General features: G+C 44.5%; 1 protein-coding gene across 1 annotated transcript in view; it reads left to right on the plus strand.

The window, feature by feature from the left end:
* The window catches only part of GTF3C1 (general transcription factor IIIC subunit 1), a 360,695-nt gene that overhangs the window by 124,834 nt on the left and 216,841 nt on the right, over nucleotides 1–19,020 (plus strand). The window contains exons 15-16 of the mRNA XM_082260707.1: nucleotides 9,185–9,499; nucleotides 15,221–15,366. Of these exons, the coding sequence (XP_082116833.1) occupies nucleotides 9,185–9,499; nucleotides 15,221–15,366 (461 nt within the window). The remainder of the gene's footprint in view (nucleotides 1–9,184; nucleotides 9,500–15,220; nucleotides 15,367–19,020) is intronic.

A 19,020-nucleotide genomic window follows, 5' to 3' on the forward strand; every position in this document is an offset into this window, starting at 1 on the left:
CTCCGAGGGAGTTCGGCTGGCTTCTAAATTATGAGAAGTCTGCTCTGGTTCCTTCCACAAAGTTGGACTATCTGGGTCTGATATTTGACTCCGCTCTAGCCACAGTGTTCCTTCCTCTGAACAAACTCCAGAAATGGCATGCTGCGATTTATCTCCTGCTGTCCAGCAGGTGGTCCTCCTTCCGGACTTGTATACGGGTGCTGGGCCTGATGGTTTTTACCTTCGAGGCAGTCTTGTTTGCACAGTTGCATACGAGGTCCCTGCAAAGGGAGATCTTGGCCAAATGGGACAAGTGTCCGAAGTCTCTGGGCAATCAGATCCAGCTTAGCCGAGAAACAAAAGGGTCTCTGGTCTGGTGGCTTCACTCTCCAGCTCTTGTCAGAGCAAATCCTTTGCCCCCTTGTATTGGACAGTGGTCACCAGGGATGCCAGTCTGTCCATGTGGGAAGGTGTCCTGGGCTGGAGCTCCACTCAGGGTGTTTGGACACTGGAAGGCTCCAGATTCCTCATCAATGTCCTGGAACTCTGAGCGATTAGACTGTGCCTGAATCACTGGCGGATTGCCTTCAGGGGTGTCCAGTATGAATTCAATCAGACAATGTAAATCACCAGGGTGAAACAAGAAGTGTGCTGGAGGTAGGCGACATTCTAAAGTGGGCAGAACGCTTTATTCGGGCCGTCTCCGCTGTACACATTCAAGGGGTGGAAAATTGGCAGGTGGATTAACTCAGTCGGCAGGCGTTGGACCAAGGGGAGTGGTCCTTTCATCCGGATGTGTTTCATCAGTTGTGTCTCTGGTGGGGCACCCCTGAGGTGGATATGTTGGCGTCCCAGCTCAACCGAAAGGTGCAGAAGTTTGTGGTATGGTCACAGATGTGCTGGTGGCCCCATGGGGCCAGTATTGTCTGGTTTACGACTTCCCTCCTCTCAAGCTTCCTCTGTTGCACAGGATTGAGGCAGAAGGATTTCCCGTCATTCTAGTGGCTCTGGACTGGCCTTACCAATCTCGGTATGCCACCCCTATGTGGCTGGTTGCTGATGTCCCTTGGAGACTGCCTCTCAGGTAGGGTCTATTGTCCCAAGGGCCGATCTTCCATCCTGTTATACAGTCGCTGACTTTGACGGCTTGGCTGTTGAAAGCTACAGTATCTCACAAATATTAGTATACCCTCACATTTTTGTAAATATTTTATTCTATCTTTTCATGTGACAACGCTGAAGAAATGACCCTTTGCTACAATGTAAAGTAGTGAGTGGACAGCATGTATAACAGTGTAAATTTGCTGTCCCCTCAAAATAACTCAACACACAGCCATTAATGTCTTAACCGCTGGCAACAAAAGTGAGTACTCCCCTAAGGCAAAATGGCCAGATTGGGCCCAAAGTGTCAATATTTTGTGAGGCCACCATTATTTTCCAGCACTACCTTAACCCTCTTGGGCATGGAGTTCACTAGAGCTTCACAAGTTGCTACTGGAGTCCTCTTCCACTCCTTCATGACATCACAGAGTTGATGGATGTTAGCGACTTTGTGCTCCTCCACCTTCTGTTTGAGGATGCCCCACAGATGCTCAATAGGATTTAGGTCTGGAGACTTGCTTGGCCAGTCTATCACCTTTACCTTCAGCCTCATTAGCAAGGCAGTGGTTGTCTTGGAGGTGTATTTGGGGTCGTTCTCATGTTGGAATACTGCCCTGCGGCCCAGCCTCCGAAGGGAGGGGGAATCATGCTCTGTTTCAGTATATCACAGTACATGTTGGCATTCATGGTTCCCTCAATGAACTGTAGCTCCCACGTGCCGACAGCACTCATCCAGCCCCAGACCATGACACTCCCACCACCATGCCTGACTGTAGGCAAGACACTTGTCTTTGTACTCCTCACCTGGTTGCATTCACATAGGCTTGACACCATCTGAACCAAATAAGTTTATCTTGGTCTCATCAGACCACAGGACATGGTTCCAGTAATCCATGTCCTTAGTCTGCTTGTCTTCAGCAAACTGTTTGAGGGCTTGTTTGAGGGCTTTCTTGTGCATCGTCTTTAGAGCATTGATGCAGGAATTCATGCAAAAGGTGACCCGACCAAGTATTCAGTGCATACTATACTATACAATAATATATATTATTAAAATCCTTTTTTTTTTTTTTTTATTGGTCTTCTATAATATTCTAATTTTCTGAGATACTGAATTTTGGGTTTTCACTAGCTGTAAGCCATAATCATCAAAATTTAAAAGAGGGAAATGCGAAATATATCACTCTGAGTGTAACGCATCTATATAAAAGACAAACTACAATGGAGGGGGACAAGTGGGACTTTAACGGTGCTTAAATGATGGAGAAAAATCTGAATTCTCAAAAATTACACATTTTATTACACATAGAAAGTGAGGACAAGACAATACATCAATATAAAATGATAAAATCAAGAAAATGCGCTAGAAAATATCAACTCTACATGTTTCGCCATCTTCAAAATAGCTTCTTCAGGAGTTTTCATAGACATTTCTCGAGAGTGAACATTTCTAAATAACAAAAGGAAAAACATAAAAAGCATGGCATGTGTATATATATATAGGGCTCATCTCAATGGTCCCAACAAAGAGTGCCCAACTGATTTACATGATTATGAAAATAATGATACCGACTAAGTACCTTAAGATGACCTGAGCCCTTTCTTATGCCGGAGGTGGAGGTAATAAGGGTGACACCACCAAAGTAAGCACAGAGGGGGAGGGGAGCCGAGACCCTCAGACTCCTAGAGTTAACCCATAGAGAGGGTGATAGCCAGGCTAGAGATGATAGATAGAGATAATAAGACCAGAGCATGGAAATGCATTTCAATCCACAATTAACTATCTCTCCAATTGGTATGAGACTAAATATCAGGTAAAGAACATTACCAAAATAGTCACCTGATTATGAGTGAATGTGCAGTTGATTCCTTAGGTACCTCAATATGACAAAAATAGAAGGGGAAAATGAAGTCCCTTTAATATCCCCCAAATGGGAGGTATTCCTTAAAAACAAAAGGAAATGGGATTTGTTGAAGATAGTAGTAAATATAGTAAGGATCTGTCCAATCTTGAGGGTATGAATTTTCTATTTTTTCATATTGAGGTACCTAAGGAATCAACTGCACATTCACTCACAATCAGGTGACTATTTTGGTAATGTTCTTTACCTGATATTTAGTCTCATACCAATTGGAGAGATAGTTAATTGTGGATTGAAATGCATTTCCATGCTCTGGTCTTATTATCTCTATCTATCATCTCTAGCCTGGCTATCACCCTCTCTATGGGTTAACTCTAGGAGTCTGAGGGTCTCGGCTCCCCTCCCCCTCTGTGCTTACTTTGGTGGTGTCACCCTTATTACCTCCACCTCCGGCATAAGAAAGGGCTCAGGTCATCTTAAGGTACTTAGTCGGTATCATTATTTTCATAATCATGTAAATCAGTTGGGCACTCTTTGTTGGGACCATTGAGATGAGCCCTATATATATACACATGCCATGCTTTTTATGTTTTTCCTTTTGTTATTTAGAAATGTTCACTCTCGAGAAATGTCTATGAAAACTCCTGAAGAAGCTATTTTGAAGATGGCGAAACATGTAGAGTTGATATTTTCTAGTGCATTTTCTTGATTTTATCATTTTATATTGATGTATTGTCTTGTCCTCACTTTCTATGTGTAATAAAATGTGTAATTTTTGAGAATTCAGATTTTTCTCCATCATTTAAGCACCGTTAAAGTCCCACTTGTCCCCCTCCATTGTAGTTACTCAATTTATGGGATGTGGTGCCTCTCACTTCATCTCTAGCAATATCTCTTCAAAATATATAAAAGACAAGTTTCACTTTTTGAATTGATTTACTGAAATAAATGAACTTTTTGATGATATTCTCAATTTTATGAGATGTACCTGTATGTGAGCGGAAAGCAGAAATAAGAAACAAGGGAAGGGATAAAGTGAATGGGGAGATAGGCAGGAGTATTGGTGCAGGGAGCGTCTAACTTATTCCAGGATTGTACTGAGCGAGATGTACATAGGGAATGGGAATGGGAATGGGGGGGGGGGGGGGCTGAAATGATCTGAGCGAAGTGAAAGAAACTTATCTGAAACAAACACTGGGAAGGAGAGAGAGTCGATGCAGTAAGCAGGAGAGCTAACCCACAGTTGAAGCGGATGGAACAGAGCAGTAGGAGAATAACAGCCACTTAAGTCTGCGAGGCAGGAGAATCGCCTGATGCTCCCAGCATGCACCTTTCCCTGTAAATTACGACTGCACCAAGGGCATGTGCCCCCCTCTGCCCACCCCTTGTCCCAGCCCTGGACATCACTCCTGCACATGCACATGCACGTGCCAGTCATGGCCACGGCACGGCTCTCTCAATGGACAGCATGCCATCCATTCAGCTTGCATGGCGCATGCGCTGGTGATGTCAGTGGCTGCTACACATGTAAATATCTCATAAACAGTGCATGTTTAAGAGATGTTTACTGTACCTAACAGGTACATTTTATTATAGGCTTACCTGTAGGTACAAGATAAAAAGCAGACTTTACAACCCCTTTAAGAAGGGGAAAATCCTCTTCCTCCCCTCCGCCAAAGGGGAGCACACACTGAAAACCCCTCCGCTCTCCTCTTCTTTCTGTGGTAACAAGAAGTCTCTCCTCCTATAACTCCTCCAACCTTATGTATTTGGTTTTGTACTTATTGTGAAACTTGGATTGGAGAAGGGAATAGTGGGATACTCCAAATGAACTATTCACAATAGATAAGGACAACTTTTACTTGGCCTCACAGCAGACACACTGCTTTAACCGTACTGCCACTTGTATGGAAGAATAGGGTCCTCTTGCTCTCTCTAGCAGCAGATTTATGCAACTACTTTATCTTCAGGACACTGTGCCATTCCCTTGACTGACACCTGTCCACTGACTCTTCCACTGAAGGGATGTCCCTCACATGACAGGCCCCATGATGCAGATCTATACTCACTGTAGGCAGAATCAGATCCTTTCCAATGTCTCCCTTCCAGTCAGCTCTGCAGGACTTCTGGGTTCTGCTCCTTTCTGACTTTCAGGCCCTCAGGTTGACTACCCGAGGCTGCAAGGAAGCTCTTACAGAGGAGGAGTCAGCCGTCCCCTCCTCCGGGACCCCACTTTGAATGAGGATATTGTGTTACCTTCCCTGTGTCTCATGCCTAAGCATCCTAAGGAAATTGCGTTGCATGCCCAGGATGTGGTTCAGACATTTCGGGTGTACCTGGTAGCTACAGATTCTTTTAGGAAGTCACTCGCTATTTGTTCTCATGGATGGCCTCTTTTGGCTGCAAGGTCTGGCAGACTGCTGTTTGGCGGGTCTGTTCCCTCTTTGGAGGGAGTTATTTTTAGGTGGGCTCTAGTTGATTTTTGTTGAGCTCCTGTTACCTGGTTGGCTATGGTTTAGCCTTTGGGATTTTTTTTGCTGCTCCCACCCCTCCTGTTTTGACACTGCTTTGGGACTTTCCACTGGTCAAGATTCTCAGGAACTGTGTCCCTCAATGAACGAAAGCGAAAATGTGATTTTTGACTTACCATAAAATCCATTTCTCTGATGTTTATTGAAGGGCACAGCACCCGCCTCTCTATGAAGTTGTAATACTTCTGACACGGCTTGTGACAAAATGGAGTACTTATAGCAGAGAGGGGGAGTATACCTCCTGGGACTGGCCATAGGCGTAGTCTAGTCTTTTTTTTCTGCCTAGTGTCCTACTCCTGTAGGGGGCAGCATAACCCACTGGTCAAGATTCTCAGGAGCTGTGTTAGTCAATGAACATCAGAGAAATGGATTACGGTAAGTCAAAAATCCCATTTTTCTTGAGCGTGAGCCACGGCGTAGTCATTTTTTTTTAGACTGGCAACAGTTGCCCGGACTCTTGGAGTTATATTTCCTTTCTCATACAGCCCCTGCACGGGTGGACTGTGGTTATTGTGATTTTTTTTGTCATTTATTTATTTATTTCATTACTTTTGTTAGTTTTTGTCTTTGGTTATTTTGAGTGTTGTACATTTTGAAAATGCCAAAAGAAGATGATAAAAACCCATATCATAAAAACTATCAATTCTGTATTACATGCTGTTCATACTCATTCATTTTCTGTATTCTGCAAAAAAAACTGGTTGATCCTGCTGTTCTCTCTTGTCCCTTTCTGTCCATGTCCCGAATGCAGCTAGTGATTTTGCACATTTTCAGTGAGTTTCTATGCTGAGCATTTCCTCCCAATCACATCTCAGCAGCCTATGTGACTACAGAATGACGCATGTGTGCATATACACAGTGGTAAATGACAGCACAATCTTCCTCCTCCTCCACACGTACTAACCAGCTAAACTTAATGGGGGTTATTGAATCTTTATTGAGGATGCTTCACCTCCCTCTAACGCTAAGACACATTCAAGAGGAGCGTGACTGGCAGATATCCACCCACACCATGGTATTGCCAAAATATAAAGCCTTGATTTCAAATATATATTTGTATGAGAATATAAAACAGTTTGATATTATTTATTTATTTTTAATCTGTATTCCAAATGATGTTATTTTGTATTTTAAACAAGTGACCAGAAGCAGAGGACTAGAAGCTCCTCCTTCTTATGTTTCTCTGCAGACAGGCTTGGAAAAATCTTGGTAATGTGACGGCTTTCGATCAATTAGGAAAAATTTATTTTTTATAAAAAATAAAATAATTAACAGTGCCGTTTACACATACGTAAATAGAAATAACAATGTAAATTAAACAGTGTGTGTGTTAGTGTCACCTTAAAGTATAACTTTAACCACTTGCCGACCTCCGCAAGTACATTTACTGTGGCGGTCAGCCCCTCCTGGGTAAAGTGACGTAGTACTACGTCGCTCGCCCAGGAGCCTGTAGGGGGCGAGTGCTCCCGCCCCCGCCCATTCCCTGGCATCCCTGCGCGAGTGACCGGCGGCTCCAATGTCCGCCGGTCGCTCGCGATCTCCTGCTGGAGAGGGAGAAAGGCAGGCGGCTGATGTAAACAAAGCCGCCTGTCATTCTCCCTGGTGTAACAGCACAAATCATACGATCCTGCTATGTAGGATCGTATGTCTTTGTGGTTACATCAAAAGCCACCCACTTTGACAGTTAGAAGCACGCCCCTAGGGACACGCTTAACCCCTGGATCTCTAATAAAGTTAACCCCTTCCCTGCCAGTGTCATTTTTACAGTAACAGTGCATATTTATAGCACTGATTACTGTAGTAATGTCACTGGTACCCCCAAAAATGTCAGTCAGGGGTCCGATCTGTCCGCCGCAATGTCGCAGTCCCACAAAAAAAATCAGCAGATCGCCGCCATTACTCGTTATGTAAAAACAATAAAAATTACATAAATCTTTCCCGTAGTTATTAAACGCAATAACTTTTGCGCAAACCAGTCAAAATACGATTATTGCGATTTTTTTTTTTTTTTTACCAAAAATATGTAGCCGAAAACAAATTGGCCTAAAATGTTAAATTTTGATTTTTATCTTTTTTTTTTTTTTTTCAGAATTTCATATAAAAAAATTTGAAAAATATTGTTATTTTTTCAAAATGGTCGCTCTTTTTTTGTTTATAGCGCAAAAAATAAAAATCGCACAGGTGATCAAATACTACCAAAAGAAAGCTCTGTTTGTGGGGAAAAAAGGACGTCAATTTCGTTTAGGTAGAGCGTTGCACGACCGTGCAATTGTCCGTTAAAGTCACGCAGTGACGAATAGCAAAATAGGCCCTGGTCTTTGAGCAGCCAAATCCTCCAGGGCTTAAGTGGTTAAGAAAAATTTTTTTTTTTTTTTTTTTTTTTTGGATAGAGTAAAGGAGAGTTATAACCCCTGTCAGATTTTTTTTTCTCCATCTGTCTTCCATTGTGGACTTAAATTCCTATTGCATAGCCAAACAGGAAGTGAAAGGAAGTCCCCGCAAATTAAGGGAATTCCTTGGGGACGCCCAGGTCACCAGAACTAGTGTCCCAATTGGAAGATTTCCCCTCTATTACTTGGTTACATCCCAAAATTTGGTATTTTTTTTTTTTCTTTTACTTTCACTTTCAATAATATGCGTTTAGAGGCAGAAAAAAAAACCCCACTGCCAGTGCATCCAGTAGCCGCAGCATTATGGCAGAAAAAAACCTTTGACGCATTTTGCGCTTGAGCGTTAATTTCAATAGCCAGAATAAATTATTATTCTGACCAATTAAATGAATTAACGACCACGCGTTTGACGTGCCTAAACCTATTTACAAGCGTCAAGCAGTTTTTCTGCCAAAACACCTCTGCCAGGAGGAAAGCCATCTAGGAGAGATGACCAAATGCCTATCTCTCTTAATACTGCGTGACAGCGGTATTTTGCCTTTATGAACCAGTCACCCGATGGTTATACGACTTTCACTTCTTTGCAACTGGCTTTTTTTTTTATTTATTAAATGTCTAGGCAACACTTTTTTTTTCAGTTTTGGATAGAGTAAAGGAGTTACAACCTTGTCAGTTCTTTACTGCTATCCTTGGCTTTGTTAGGCTAGGTTAACACTTATGCAGTTCCGTAGGGCCACATTTACATGGCCACAGCAGCCTATTCATTTGCATGGGAAATGCAGGGAAAAGCTCCTCTCTCCCTTTTCTTAAATCTCAGCCACATGGAAACCACATGGTGCTTTGGCACCATGTGTTTCTGCGAACAGTAAAATGTGCCACGTTTTCCAATGTACAAGGGTGCCATTAGGAACTAATGGCACCCCCACACATCTGCTAAAAAGAAGCGTGTTTTTGCTGTGGTTGCCTGCAGGTGTGGGAAGTGATTTACACACTTTCCCACACATGCAATCTGTGAACCTAGCGTTGGAGAGAATTTCCCTTGCTTTCAACAGGGGCACAGCACTAAAAAGATTGCAGGGGTTCTTACCTTCCCCTACTCCACAAAAAAAAAAAAAACTCATTGACTATGGTTTTGCTGGAAAAGATGTAAAGGATAATTTCCAAAAGAGCTGTAAATAGCAGGAAAACACAAGTGTTTTAATTGCTTGGACGTATACTTTATATGTATTCTTTTTTGCATTACCTTTGATTCATTTCATAGGTGAACATGGGTTTTAGGCTAATATTCTATGTATAATACACTGGAATTTTTTTTTCTCCACAGTTCCTGGACTTGGCCGCACTCTTGGCTATCTTCCAAAAATGCCACGCTGTAAAATAACTCACATCTATCTCTGGTATATTGTCTATGGTCACCCCTTGCATAAATTGCAGCAGCAGAAAACACCAGACAGTAATCCATCGTCTAGTAATATGCAAGAAAAAAAGTCTGAGACTGTAATGCCACCACCTTGCCACCTTACAGAGAGCTGTTCTGATGTAGACAATGCTCCAGACCCTGGTGTTGAAATCTGTTGTACAGATGCTAATACAGAAGAATGTACATCAAACACTGGAAAAGAGGAAAATGCAGAATCTGGTACTTTATTTTCATTATTTTGTATGTTAAATCATTTTAAGGTATTCTGTTCACCAACTGTAGTAGGGAATCATAATTTCTAGATGATGTGGCCACATATACTGTACATACCATAAGGCACGTGAAAGTGGCTGCTAATGGGTGCCATGTTTTAACTTCTGTATACCATATTTTTTTTTACCTTTTTTTTTTTTTTTTTTGCCTTCTAAGTTTGAAATTAACATAGTAGTAGAGAAACTTTACAGAGAGTATGGATAGAAATACAAAAGCCACCACTTCTTACTTTAGGGGTATGTAAACCCTTACAATGAACTTCTTATATTTGCTACCCTGATCTCTTAAATATACAATTTAAATCTTTTTGTATGTCAGTTCAGTGCAAAAATATACCAGTTGATCATGTCAGAAATTCAAAGCTGTCCTGTGCACACTTACAAAATACCAACAGGTATTTTCTCTTACATCCTCTGACAGACGCAGCCTCTTTCAAGTTTCATCACTATTCGGTAATGGTACCCTCTGCAGGAGAAGGCTACGTAGTGAAACTTCATTACAAAGCTTTAACTAGACACCTTAGGGGCTGTCCCTCTCGACATTACCCTCAGACACTTAGAGCTTACTAATCAGTTTCTTGCTGCCTAGCTCAGGAGTAGGACCTAGGATACCCTGTTGGGACTACGGTCTCAATTTTTCTTTTTCTTTGAAGAAATGTTTTATTTTATTTTCTCACTCACTAATGCTAGCTAGTCAGGGGAATCCTCCTGGTGAACTACAAGCGACAGCCAGGCTGGGCTTCACACTGAATTATCTAGATCCTTTTGGTACCCCAGCCTGGCCTACGAGCATGCACAGGTTGTGGTCCACCCAGGCTTCCCTATGACGGTGCCCCGACGGATGGGGATGAGCCTGTGGAGATTTGTCTATGCCGGGACGCATCAACCCTGGAACGCCTTGTGTTGCAGCATCACCTTTTGGCTGACAGCACCCCCGCTCAGGGTGGGAGGCAAGCTGTATCAGTGCGGAGCCCACGGTCCATAATATGGTGAGGGGTGCTACCCCCTGTGTCCCTGGACAGTATTCTGGGGGGGTGATGTGGGCCCACTCCTGGGGATGTCAGAGCTGCGGTCTCTGTGAGGTCCCCCCTGGCCGCTCTGGACGGATCCTGCCTCCCTACTCCTTATCAGGGCGCTCTAGCGGCCCCCACTGCATGGGGGGGAGTGTAGGGTTACTACCTTTTCCTGGGGGGCTTCCTTTAGTGGATTTCCACGGTGGCCAGGGTTCCTGCTTGGCGGCGCCATTTTGGGTGAGGGCAGCCTGCTTGCATCGGATTAAGGGCAGCAGCCATTTTTATTTGCCTTTGGCGCAGTTTTCCGGCTCCATCTTAGATGTGGGCAAGCCGCATTGTGAGGGCGGCGGCCATTTACCCTGTGCTTCCCTAGACTTTCTATTGGCAACCATTTTTGTGTAGCTCAGGGCACTTCGGCCTCTGGTGCTGTTTGGTCACTTCCTTCAGCCATCTTTCAGCTGCAGAAGAAGTGTGGAGGAGCGGTTTGTCTTTCTCTGACACTGGCTGGGGTTTTTTTTAGTCTTTTGGGGGCATTCCCTCAAACACACTTATTCAGTTAGCTGTTTTCTATTAAGGGAGACTCCAGCAGCAGCGCGGGACCGCGGAGCGGACCGCATTTGCCGATTTAAAGGGCCAGTGCTCCTTTTTTAATATCTCTGCCTAAATGGAGTCCCAGGGTGGAAATTTCTCCACTGATCTTGTATGTGCATCCGGATCGCCTTCCCTAGCTTCTCTATCTGCAGCCATTGAAACTTTGGCGTCCAAAGTTGATTTTGTCATTTTACAAGTTCATATTCAAAAATGGCTGATGCCCTCTCAGTCTTCTGACTCAGAGCCTGATATGGCTGCCAGAGACAACGCCCTCCCTAAGGGATCCCTGGCCGCACAAGCAGACGGTGAGGAGGATGAGTCCTCCTCCGCTGCAGCGCGGGAACCTGCTTTGGTTGAAGCACTTGTTCGCTCCGTCAGGGAGACCTTGAACATTGATGAGGAGCCCACCCAGTCAGGTAAGCTAGTTGTCTTCGGCTCCTGCAAAGCCCAGAAGTCGGGTCAGGTTTTCCAATGACCCGAGGAGTTTTCACGATATCGTGAACGAACAGTGGTGTCGCATGAAGCATTTTCAACGCCCTTATCCCTTTGCCGACCCGGTTTTCAATCGCTGGACGGTGTCACCTAAGGTGGACTACACTGTTTCCAGGTTGAAAAAATCTACGGTGGTACCCGTGGAGGACTCCCTGGTGTTTAAAGACACGATGGACAGGCGTGTGGAGGCTCCTCAAGCCTGTGTTCGTGTCCGTGCTGGTTTGTCAGACGGTTACGGAATGGATGAAGGTGCTTAAGAGCAACTTGCTGGCGGAGTCGGTTCCCCCGATTCTCATCGAGCTCACGGACCAAATGGCCCAGGCCATGGTGTACCTGTGTGACGCGGCCCTGGACGAGGCTCCCCTGGTTGCAAGATTGTCTGTGGTGGGAATTGCACTCCGCCGCATGGTGTGGCTGAAGAACTGGTCGGCAGACCATGCCTCTAAAAAATCAGTGTCTGATATCCCCTATTTGGGGGAACGCTTTTTTGGAGACTCCTTGGCTGAGATTGTCAAGGGTCTCACAGGGGGTAAGAGTACCCTCCTGCCCCAACCCGGGAAGGGTAAAAAAACCCGCGAGCAGCGGGATCCTTCCTTCAAGGCTCACCGGGGCTTTTTCGTGCCACTGGGGCACAGGAAAAAGGTAAACCGTTCAGAGCCTCCGGAGAGGACGAGGCGGCTTGGTCGGATTAGTCCGAGCATAGCCAGTCCGGTTCGGAAGACGCTTCATCCTCCGCATGAAGGGACACCCTCACCTTCTTCGGGGGTGGGGGACAGTCTGCGTTGTTTTCCAGAACCCTGGGCGTCTCTGGTTTAGGACTCATGGGTTCAGGGTCCAAGCCCGTATTTCAGTCTCGCCCGGGAGACAGGTTCTTTTCCATCATGTCTCCGTTTATCTCCGGGATCGTTTGTGGGCTCCCAGGGAGGCTGTGCTGGCTCCGCTTGCGCTGGAAGTGGTGGTGCCGTTTACTCAGCAGGAAAGGTTTTGGGGTCTTTTATTCACCCCTGTTCCTGGTACCCGGGTATCTGGACGAATTCCTGTTGAGATCTCCCCTGTTGGGCGGTCTATCGATCTTCTTTCTGATCCATGTCCTGGAGTTCTGGGCGATCAAACTCTGCTTGCTCCTTGGACGCCTCGGCTGCACAACCTCCCGGTTCGGGTTCAGTCCGACATTGCCACGGCTGTGGCTTACATCGATCATCAAGGGGGCACCTGGAGTGCCCGGGCGGCCAAGGAAGTGGCCGGGTTTCTGATTTGGGCCGAGGCGCATGTTCCAGCTATCTCTGCTGTTCATGTTCCGGGAGTGGAGAACTAACAGGCAGACTTTCTTGGTCACCATTCCTTGGATCCGGGGGAATGGTTCCTACATCGGGATGTGTTTTCGGCTCCTGTGTGCCCAATGGGGGACTCCGGACGTGGATCCGTTCGCTGTTCGTGTCTTGTCTCAACAGAGAGGTGGAAAGGTTCGTGGTCAGGGCTCAAGATCTTCTAGCAGACGCCGTGGACGCGTTGGTGGTGCCTGGTTGGCACCAGTACTAGCTGGTTTATGCTTTTCCCCGATTCAACTTTTGTCCGGGTTCCTCTGCAGGTTGGCGTTGGAATGGTTACAAGTGTTTCTGGTGGCCCCAGACTGGACTCGTCGGTCTTGGTGCACAGACCTCATAAAGATGGTCGTCGAGCCTCCCTGGCGGCTACCTCTGAGAGAAGATCTGCTGTCTCAAGGGCCGATCTTCCACCCTGCTTTACGGTCTCTGGCTTTAACGGCATGGCGGTTGAAGGCCAGGTGTTGAGAGACAGGGTCTCTCTAAAGCTGTTATTCCTACCTTGCTGAGAGCTTGGTAGGCTACTTCCAGGAAGATTTATCATTGTACCTGGAAGGCGTACATTGCCTGGTGTGAGTCGCAAGGGTTGCATCCTCGCTCCTTTTCGGTGGCAAGGGTCCTGGCTTTCTTGCAAGAAAGGTGTGGAGCAACGTTTTGCGTTGGGGACTATTAATGGTCTGGTGTCCTTCGACCCAACCAGTCTTTTCTGCCTAAGGTGGTGTCTGCCTTCCACCTCAATGGAGATATTGTTTTTCCTTCACTTTGTGTGAAGCCTAAGCATCCCAAGGAATTTGCCTTGCATTCGTTGGTTGTGGTTCGGGCGATCAGGGTTTACCTGTCGTCCATGGAATCCTTTAGGAAGTCTGATTCCCTGTTTGTCCTCCTTAGGGACCTCGGAAGGGTTCGGCTGCGTCCGCTGCAACCATTTCTAAATGGATCAGACAGACTATTGTTAAGGCCTATTCATTCAAGGGTCAGGTTCCTCCTTTCCCTGTACTAGAGCAGTGAGTACCTCTTGGGCTTTTCGCCATCAGGCTTCTGTGGCTCAGGTGTGTAAAGCGGCGACCTGGTCGCCTGTACACACTTTTACAAAATTCTACTAGATTGACGTGATGGCATCTTCGGATGCTTCCTTTTGGCCGCAAAGTTTGTGTGCTGCGGTTTGCTGAAGAGACATGTTTTTGTCATCTTTGGGTGGATTTGTTGTTCTGGGGTTAGCTCCTGTTGGCTGAGCTTTTGTTGCCCTGTTGGCCACGTTTTGTTGCCCTGTTGGCCACGTTTTGTTCTGGCCTTGTTAGCACGTTGCCGTTCTGTTGGTTGTGTTTTTTTCCCCACCCCTCACACCTGCACTGCTTTGGGACATCCCAATAGTGAAGAACGTGTAGAAGGGCTGCGACTGTCAGAGGACGTAAGAGAAAATAGAATTTTTGTAAGAACTTACCATAAAATTATTTTCTCTGAGTCCTCTGACAGACGCAGCCCCGCCCCTTTTATTTTAGGGGTTGTTTGTCTTCCTGTACTGCTTGCTACAAAACTGATTAGTAAGCTCTAAGTGTCTGAGGGTAATGTCGAGAGGGACAGCCCTTAATGTGTGTCTAGTTAAAGCTTTTTAATGAAGTTTCACTATGTTGCATGCTCCTGCAGAGGGCGCCATTACCCAATAGTGATGAAACTTGGAAGAGGCTGCATCTGTCAGAGGACTCAAAAGAATTTTACGATAAGTTCTTACAAAAATTCTATTTTTCTGTTCTTGCAGGATCTTTTAAAGTGGCACTAAATTATATCCCTATTCTCCAAACATGACCCCTACACATTCACTACTTATTAGCCTTGTAATTTATCTTTCAGGAAATTGTTTCATAATGCATTTTTCTGCCTCCTTGTAATGTTCTCCCCCACACTTTCATTTGTTTGGAATGAGCAATTAACGTTCTTTGTGGTCATGTACTGTTCTATGGACACATCCCAAGTCAGACCACAGCAGCAAAAAAATAAAAATAAAAACATTGGAGAACTGGAGTAGGTACTTTTTCAGAGGTAAGAATGCATAATCAATTTTTTTTTTTTTGTTTTACAATTTAGTGCTACTTTAAAGGGATAAAACAAGGGGAAATGTATGTGTATATACATATTGCAGTGAATTACATGTTGTTGGTTTGGAATATGGGATTATTTGTACATATGCCTTTTTGGAATATGGCTGTCAAAGTAATTTACTAAACTTCTCTTGCAATACTGCTTTTCTTTTAGTATATGTTGATGAAGAGTCTTGGAAAAGGTGCGTGCCTCCTGCCTCTTTTCACTCAGACTTTGGATCTGGTTGGGTGGTTGTTAGTGACATCCTGCTCTGTTTGCCCCTTTCAGTCTTCATCCAAATAGTTCAAGTCAGCTACAAGGTAATATATATATATATATGAAATATATTACAATTCTATTTACACCATAATAAACAGCCCGAATAGCAGTGACTGAAGAGAACCTATCATCTTAGGGATAAGACCAAAATATTCATACATTCCAGCAAGTCATTTATTACAACCCAATAAAAATAACACATTTTCTCTGCCAGCAGTCTCGAAGCTGTTGTCCCAATTCCAAGAAGTGTCCTTTTATAAGGTTAATGCTACCAAATCATATATTTTAGACTTAGGGGGTTGATGCTCAAACTAGAAGGTCCCTCGCCAATAATTATTCCTTTAGCTGGCAAGATGAAGGCATCAAGTATTTGGGTATCACGCTCACCAAACACACAAATCTTCTCTTCCCCTCCAATTACATTCCGTTTCTCACGGCCTTTCTGTCCACCCTCGCTAATATATAAAAATCCGAGACAGATGTCCAATACACCCTGTGCAATTGATATCAATAGATAAAAATCAATATAATGGTGAGAAAAGTCCTTCAAAACATAACATATAAATCCCAAAGTGCTTCAGCAGGTAGCCAGTGAAGGATAGTTCATAAAAGGTGCTTATGTGCTGGAAAGTCTGTGCAAAGTCATGCTGCCACTGTGTTGTGAAAAACAGTGAATATTCTCTCCCCCAGGATGTTCAACTTACCAGACAAATTGGACCCCTAGACAATACTGTGTAAGGGTCAACCAAGCTTAGTCCAGTAAGGAATCCAGGCAATATCCTTTAGACTGGTCAGAGCCACAAATGGACCTCCAATACGAGTACTCAGCAGGATATAGGGAAGGAAAGGCTCACAATAGTGTAATACTGATAAGATAAATATTTAATCAGAAGAGCATAAAATGGGTCACTCGCATTTGATGAGAAAAAAACAGGCTGATTATGTCATTCGGCTGGTATAGCAGATCTTTCAGATCGCGGTGCGCTCGGGGCTCCCTTGGTCCCGGCGTGCGTTCCACCGCTACCAGAAATGACGTCATAGCAAGCGTAGGACCGGAAATTGCATCGACGCGTTTCGCCCTCCAGGGCGTTATCACAGACGTATATAAGAATGGTACAAAAACATCCTCAGAGAAGAGAACAACTTCCCGCCTCAACCATCCAAGAACAGCTGCAGAGACTCCAGGGAAGAAAAAATAAGCATCAGCTCACTTCATCAGTCCTGTGTCATGCTCATGGCAACAGTAAACCATCGTGAGAGTGTCCTGAGACCACTGTGGGGGGGTTGCTAAGTTCTCAGCCAACAAGGGAGTGGGGGGCTGGGGGGGGGGGGGGCTCACTCACAATTTTGAACACAGCCATGAATAAAGAATGGTACAAAAACATCCTCAGAGAGAACAACTTCCTGCCTCAACTAGGGCTGGGCGATATGGCTGAAAACTGTATCACGATATCAGTGTTTCATATCGGTCGATATCGATAATTATTGATATTTTTTATTACCCATTTAAAATAAGGACCAGGAGAAAAATGTTACATTTAAACATTTTTATTTTAAACTTAACCTTCCTCTGATCATAATCCCCTCAGTTCTTAAGACAATAAAATGTCAACACAACCATACTTGCTTCGCGTCCTCTGTTTGCTTCCGACGAAGAAGAAAAAATGAAAACAGAAGTATGCAGCGCTTGATGGAAAACACAAAAACAGGCAATCACTGATATATATATATAGATGAATTTCCACAATGTATCAGAGTGTACTGAAAAAACAGTAGAAGGAGAGTCCGTGGAGAGGAAAAAGTCCAATCAGAAGCTCAGGTGATAAGTTGAAAAGATGTGACCTCCACATCCAGGTAAAATCCTGCGGGGATCTCTGAATGGATGGTGCGGTAGCTGCAGCCCGGTCTCCTACGATGTAAAACAGGAGGACACTACAGGGTATACACAGGGCGGACGATCACCGTTCCCCTACCGGTTTCGTCAAAGCGTGACGTCATCAGGGGGCGTGGTTCAGGACCGCCGATCACCCCATTAAATGGCTGCAAGAGTTGGAAAGGGAGGAGCGGCGTCTGATCCAGCCAATCGCCTCCCCCACCGGTAGCGCCAACCGCACATTGCTAAGGACAGAGGAAGCGTACCTCGGATGAACCGGAAATGAATCCAGGACCAATCGAAAAACGCCTCCAAAGTCCCAATGAAAATCAATCAGTACCTAACCGCTATCCAATCATAGCCTCCGAGCAAGTAGGCGGCAACTTCCAACTGTAAAAAAGAGAAAAAGCAGGAGGAATAGAAGCCGACTTGCAGCGCTATGAGTGAGACTGCTTAAGGAAAAATATCGAACGTTTTATCGAACAATTTTTTTATTGATATCGATCACGTGTCTATCGCGATACATATCGTTATCGTTTTATCGCCCAGCCCTAGCCTCAACCATCCAAGAACAGCTGCACAGGTACTGTCATTGCCAGTCTGGCACTGGCACAGCATAATAAACCAATACTGTAACTTGAGGAGAGTAATGCTTATTTCTACAATAAGAACCCATTTACAGTGTCAGCTTATTATTTTAACAGTTCTAATTCTCAGATGTATTCAATAAAAATTTGCACAGTCTACAATAATGCCATTAGGGTCTGAATTATAACAGACTTACCACTTTTTATCAACTCCTCTCTTCTATTTCTGTCTCAGCATTCGCAATGACAATAGAGGTAAATATTACACTAAAAAGACTACTGCAGCAGGACCCCGACGTAAGGCTGCCCTTTTTGGCCGTTACTGATATATTTTTCTTTTTCATTAGTGTGATATTTTTCTCTATTGTAACATTTGTCAATGCTAAGAGAGAGAGGAGTTAAGTGGTGGTTGTTATTATTCCACATACTAATGGCATTTGTAGCCTGTGTGCATTTTTCCAATGAATTGAATTGACAATTACAACTGTTGTTGAAGCACAAGTATTGGGTATGCTTCCTATAGAAATAGAAATAACAAGAATAAAACACTTATATTTGTTTCGATTCATTTTAAGGAAAGCACTTTGTGCCAAAATGACCCTTGCTCTATTCCGCCAGCCTCTAGAGAGGTCACCTGTGACACTGAATACCCTCTCTGAAAAGGCTTGAGAAGCTGGCATAGCCAGCAGGTCTAAAGCAAAAGGTTTTAGCTGGTGATAAATAGTGTCACTCTTTGACAGCCAAACATCTGTTGCAGTGTTGTCTCCTCAACTTGATGCGAAAGCTCTTCCTTATATTTTCTGATCTGCTGTTTTATGCTGTTTGGGGAGATTCTCTGCCTGGGTCTTCTGCAGCATTTAGAAAGAAACCGAAAGATTGGCTGCTTAGATGTGGATGCTGGTGCTTCTTTAGCTTCCTACGATTTTTCAATATTCTCCTGTTCCACTAGTTCCACGTCATCTTCAGACAATTAATTATGTTGCGTGTGGGGCGAAGTGGATTTTCTTATCGCATAATCCTCTGCCTTTTTAAGCAATTCCTGAATATTCTCATGATCTGCCACATCAACAAGGGTTTCACAGACAGTAGGATTGACAAAACAAGCAGCTGCTGCAAGTTGCGAGAATATTTCATCTGTTGGATCTAAAAATGAAGCAAAACGCTGGTTCGCACTCCCTTTCATTTTCTGTGCAATTGTGGCAAGGTCTCAAGGTGGCTGAGTAGATCAAAGAGAG

This window comes from Pelophylax lessonae (genome assembly GCF_965119305.1).
Source record: "Pelophylax lessonae genome assembly, chromosome: 6".
Taxonomy (NCBI): Eukaryota; Metazoa; Chordata; class Amphibia; order Anura; family Ranidae; genus Pelophylax; species Pelophylax lessonae.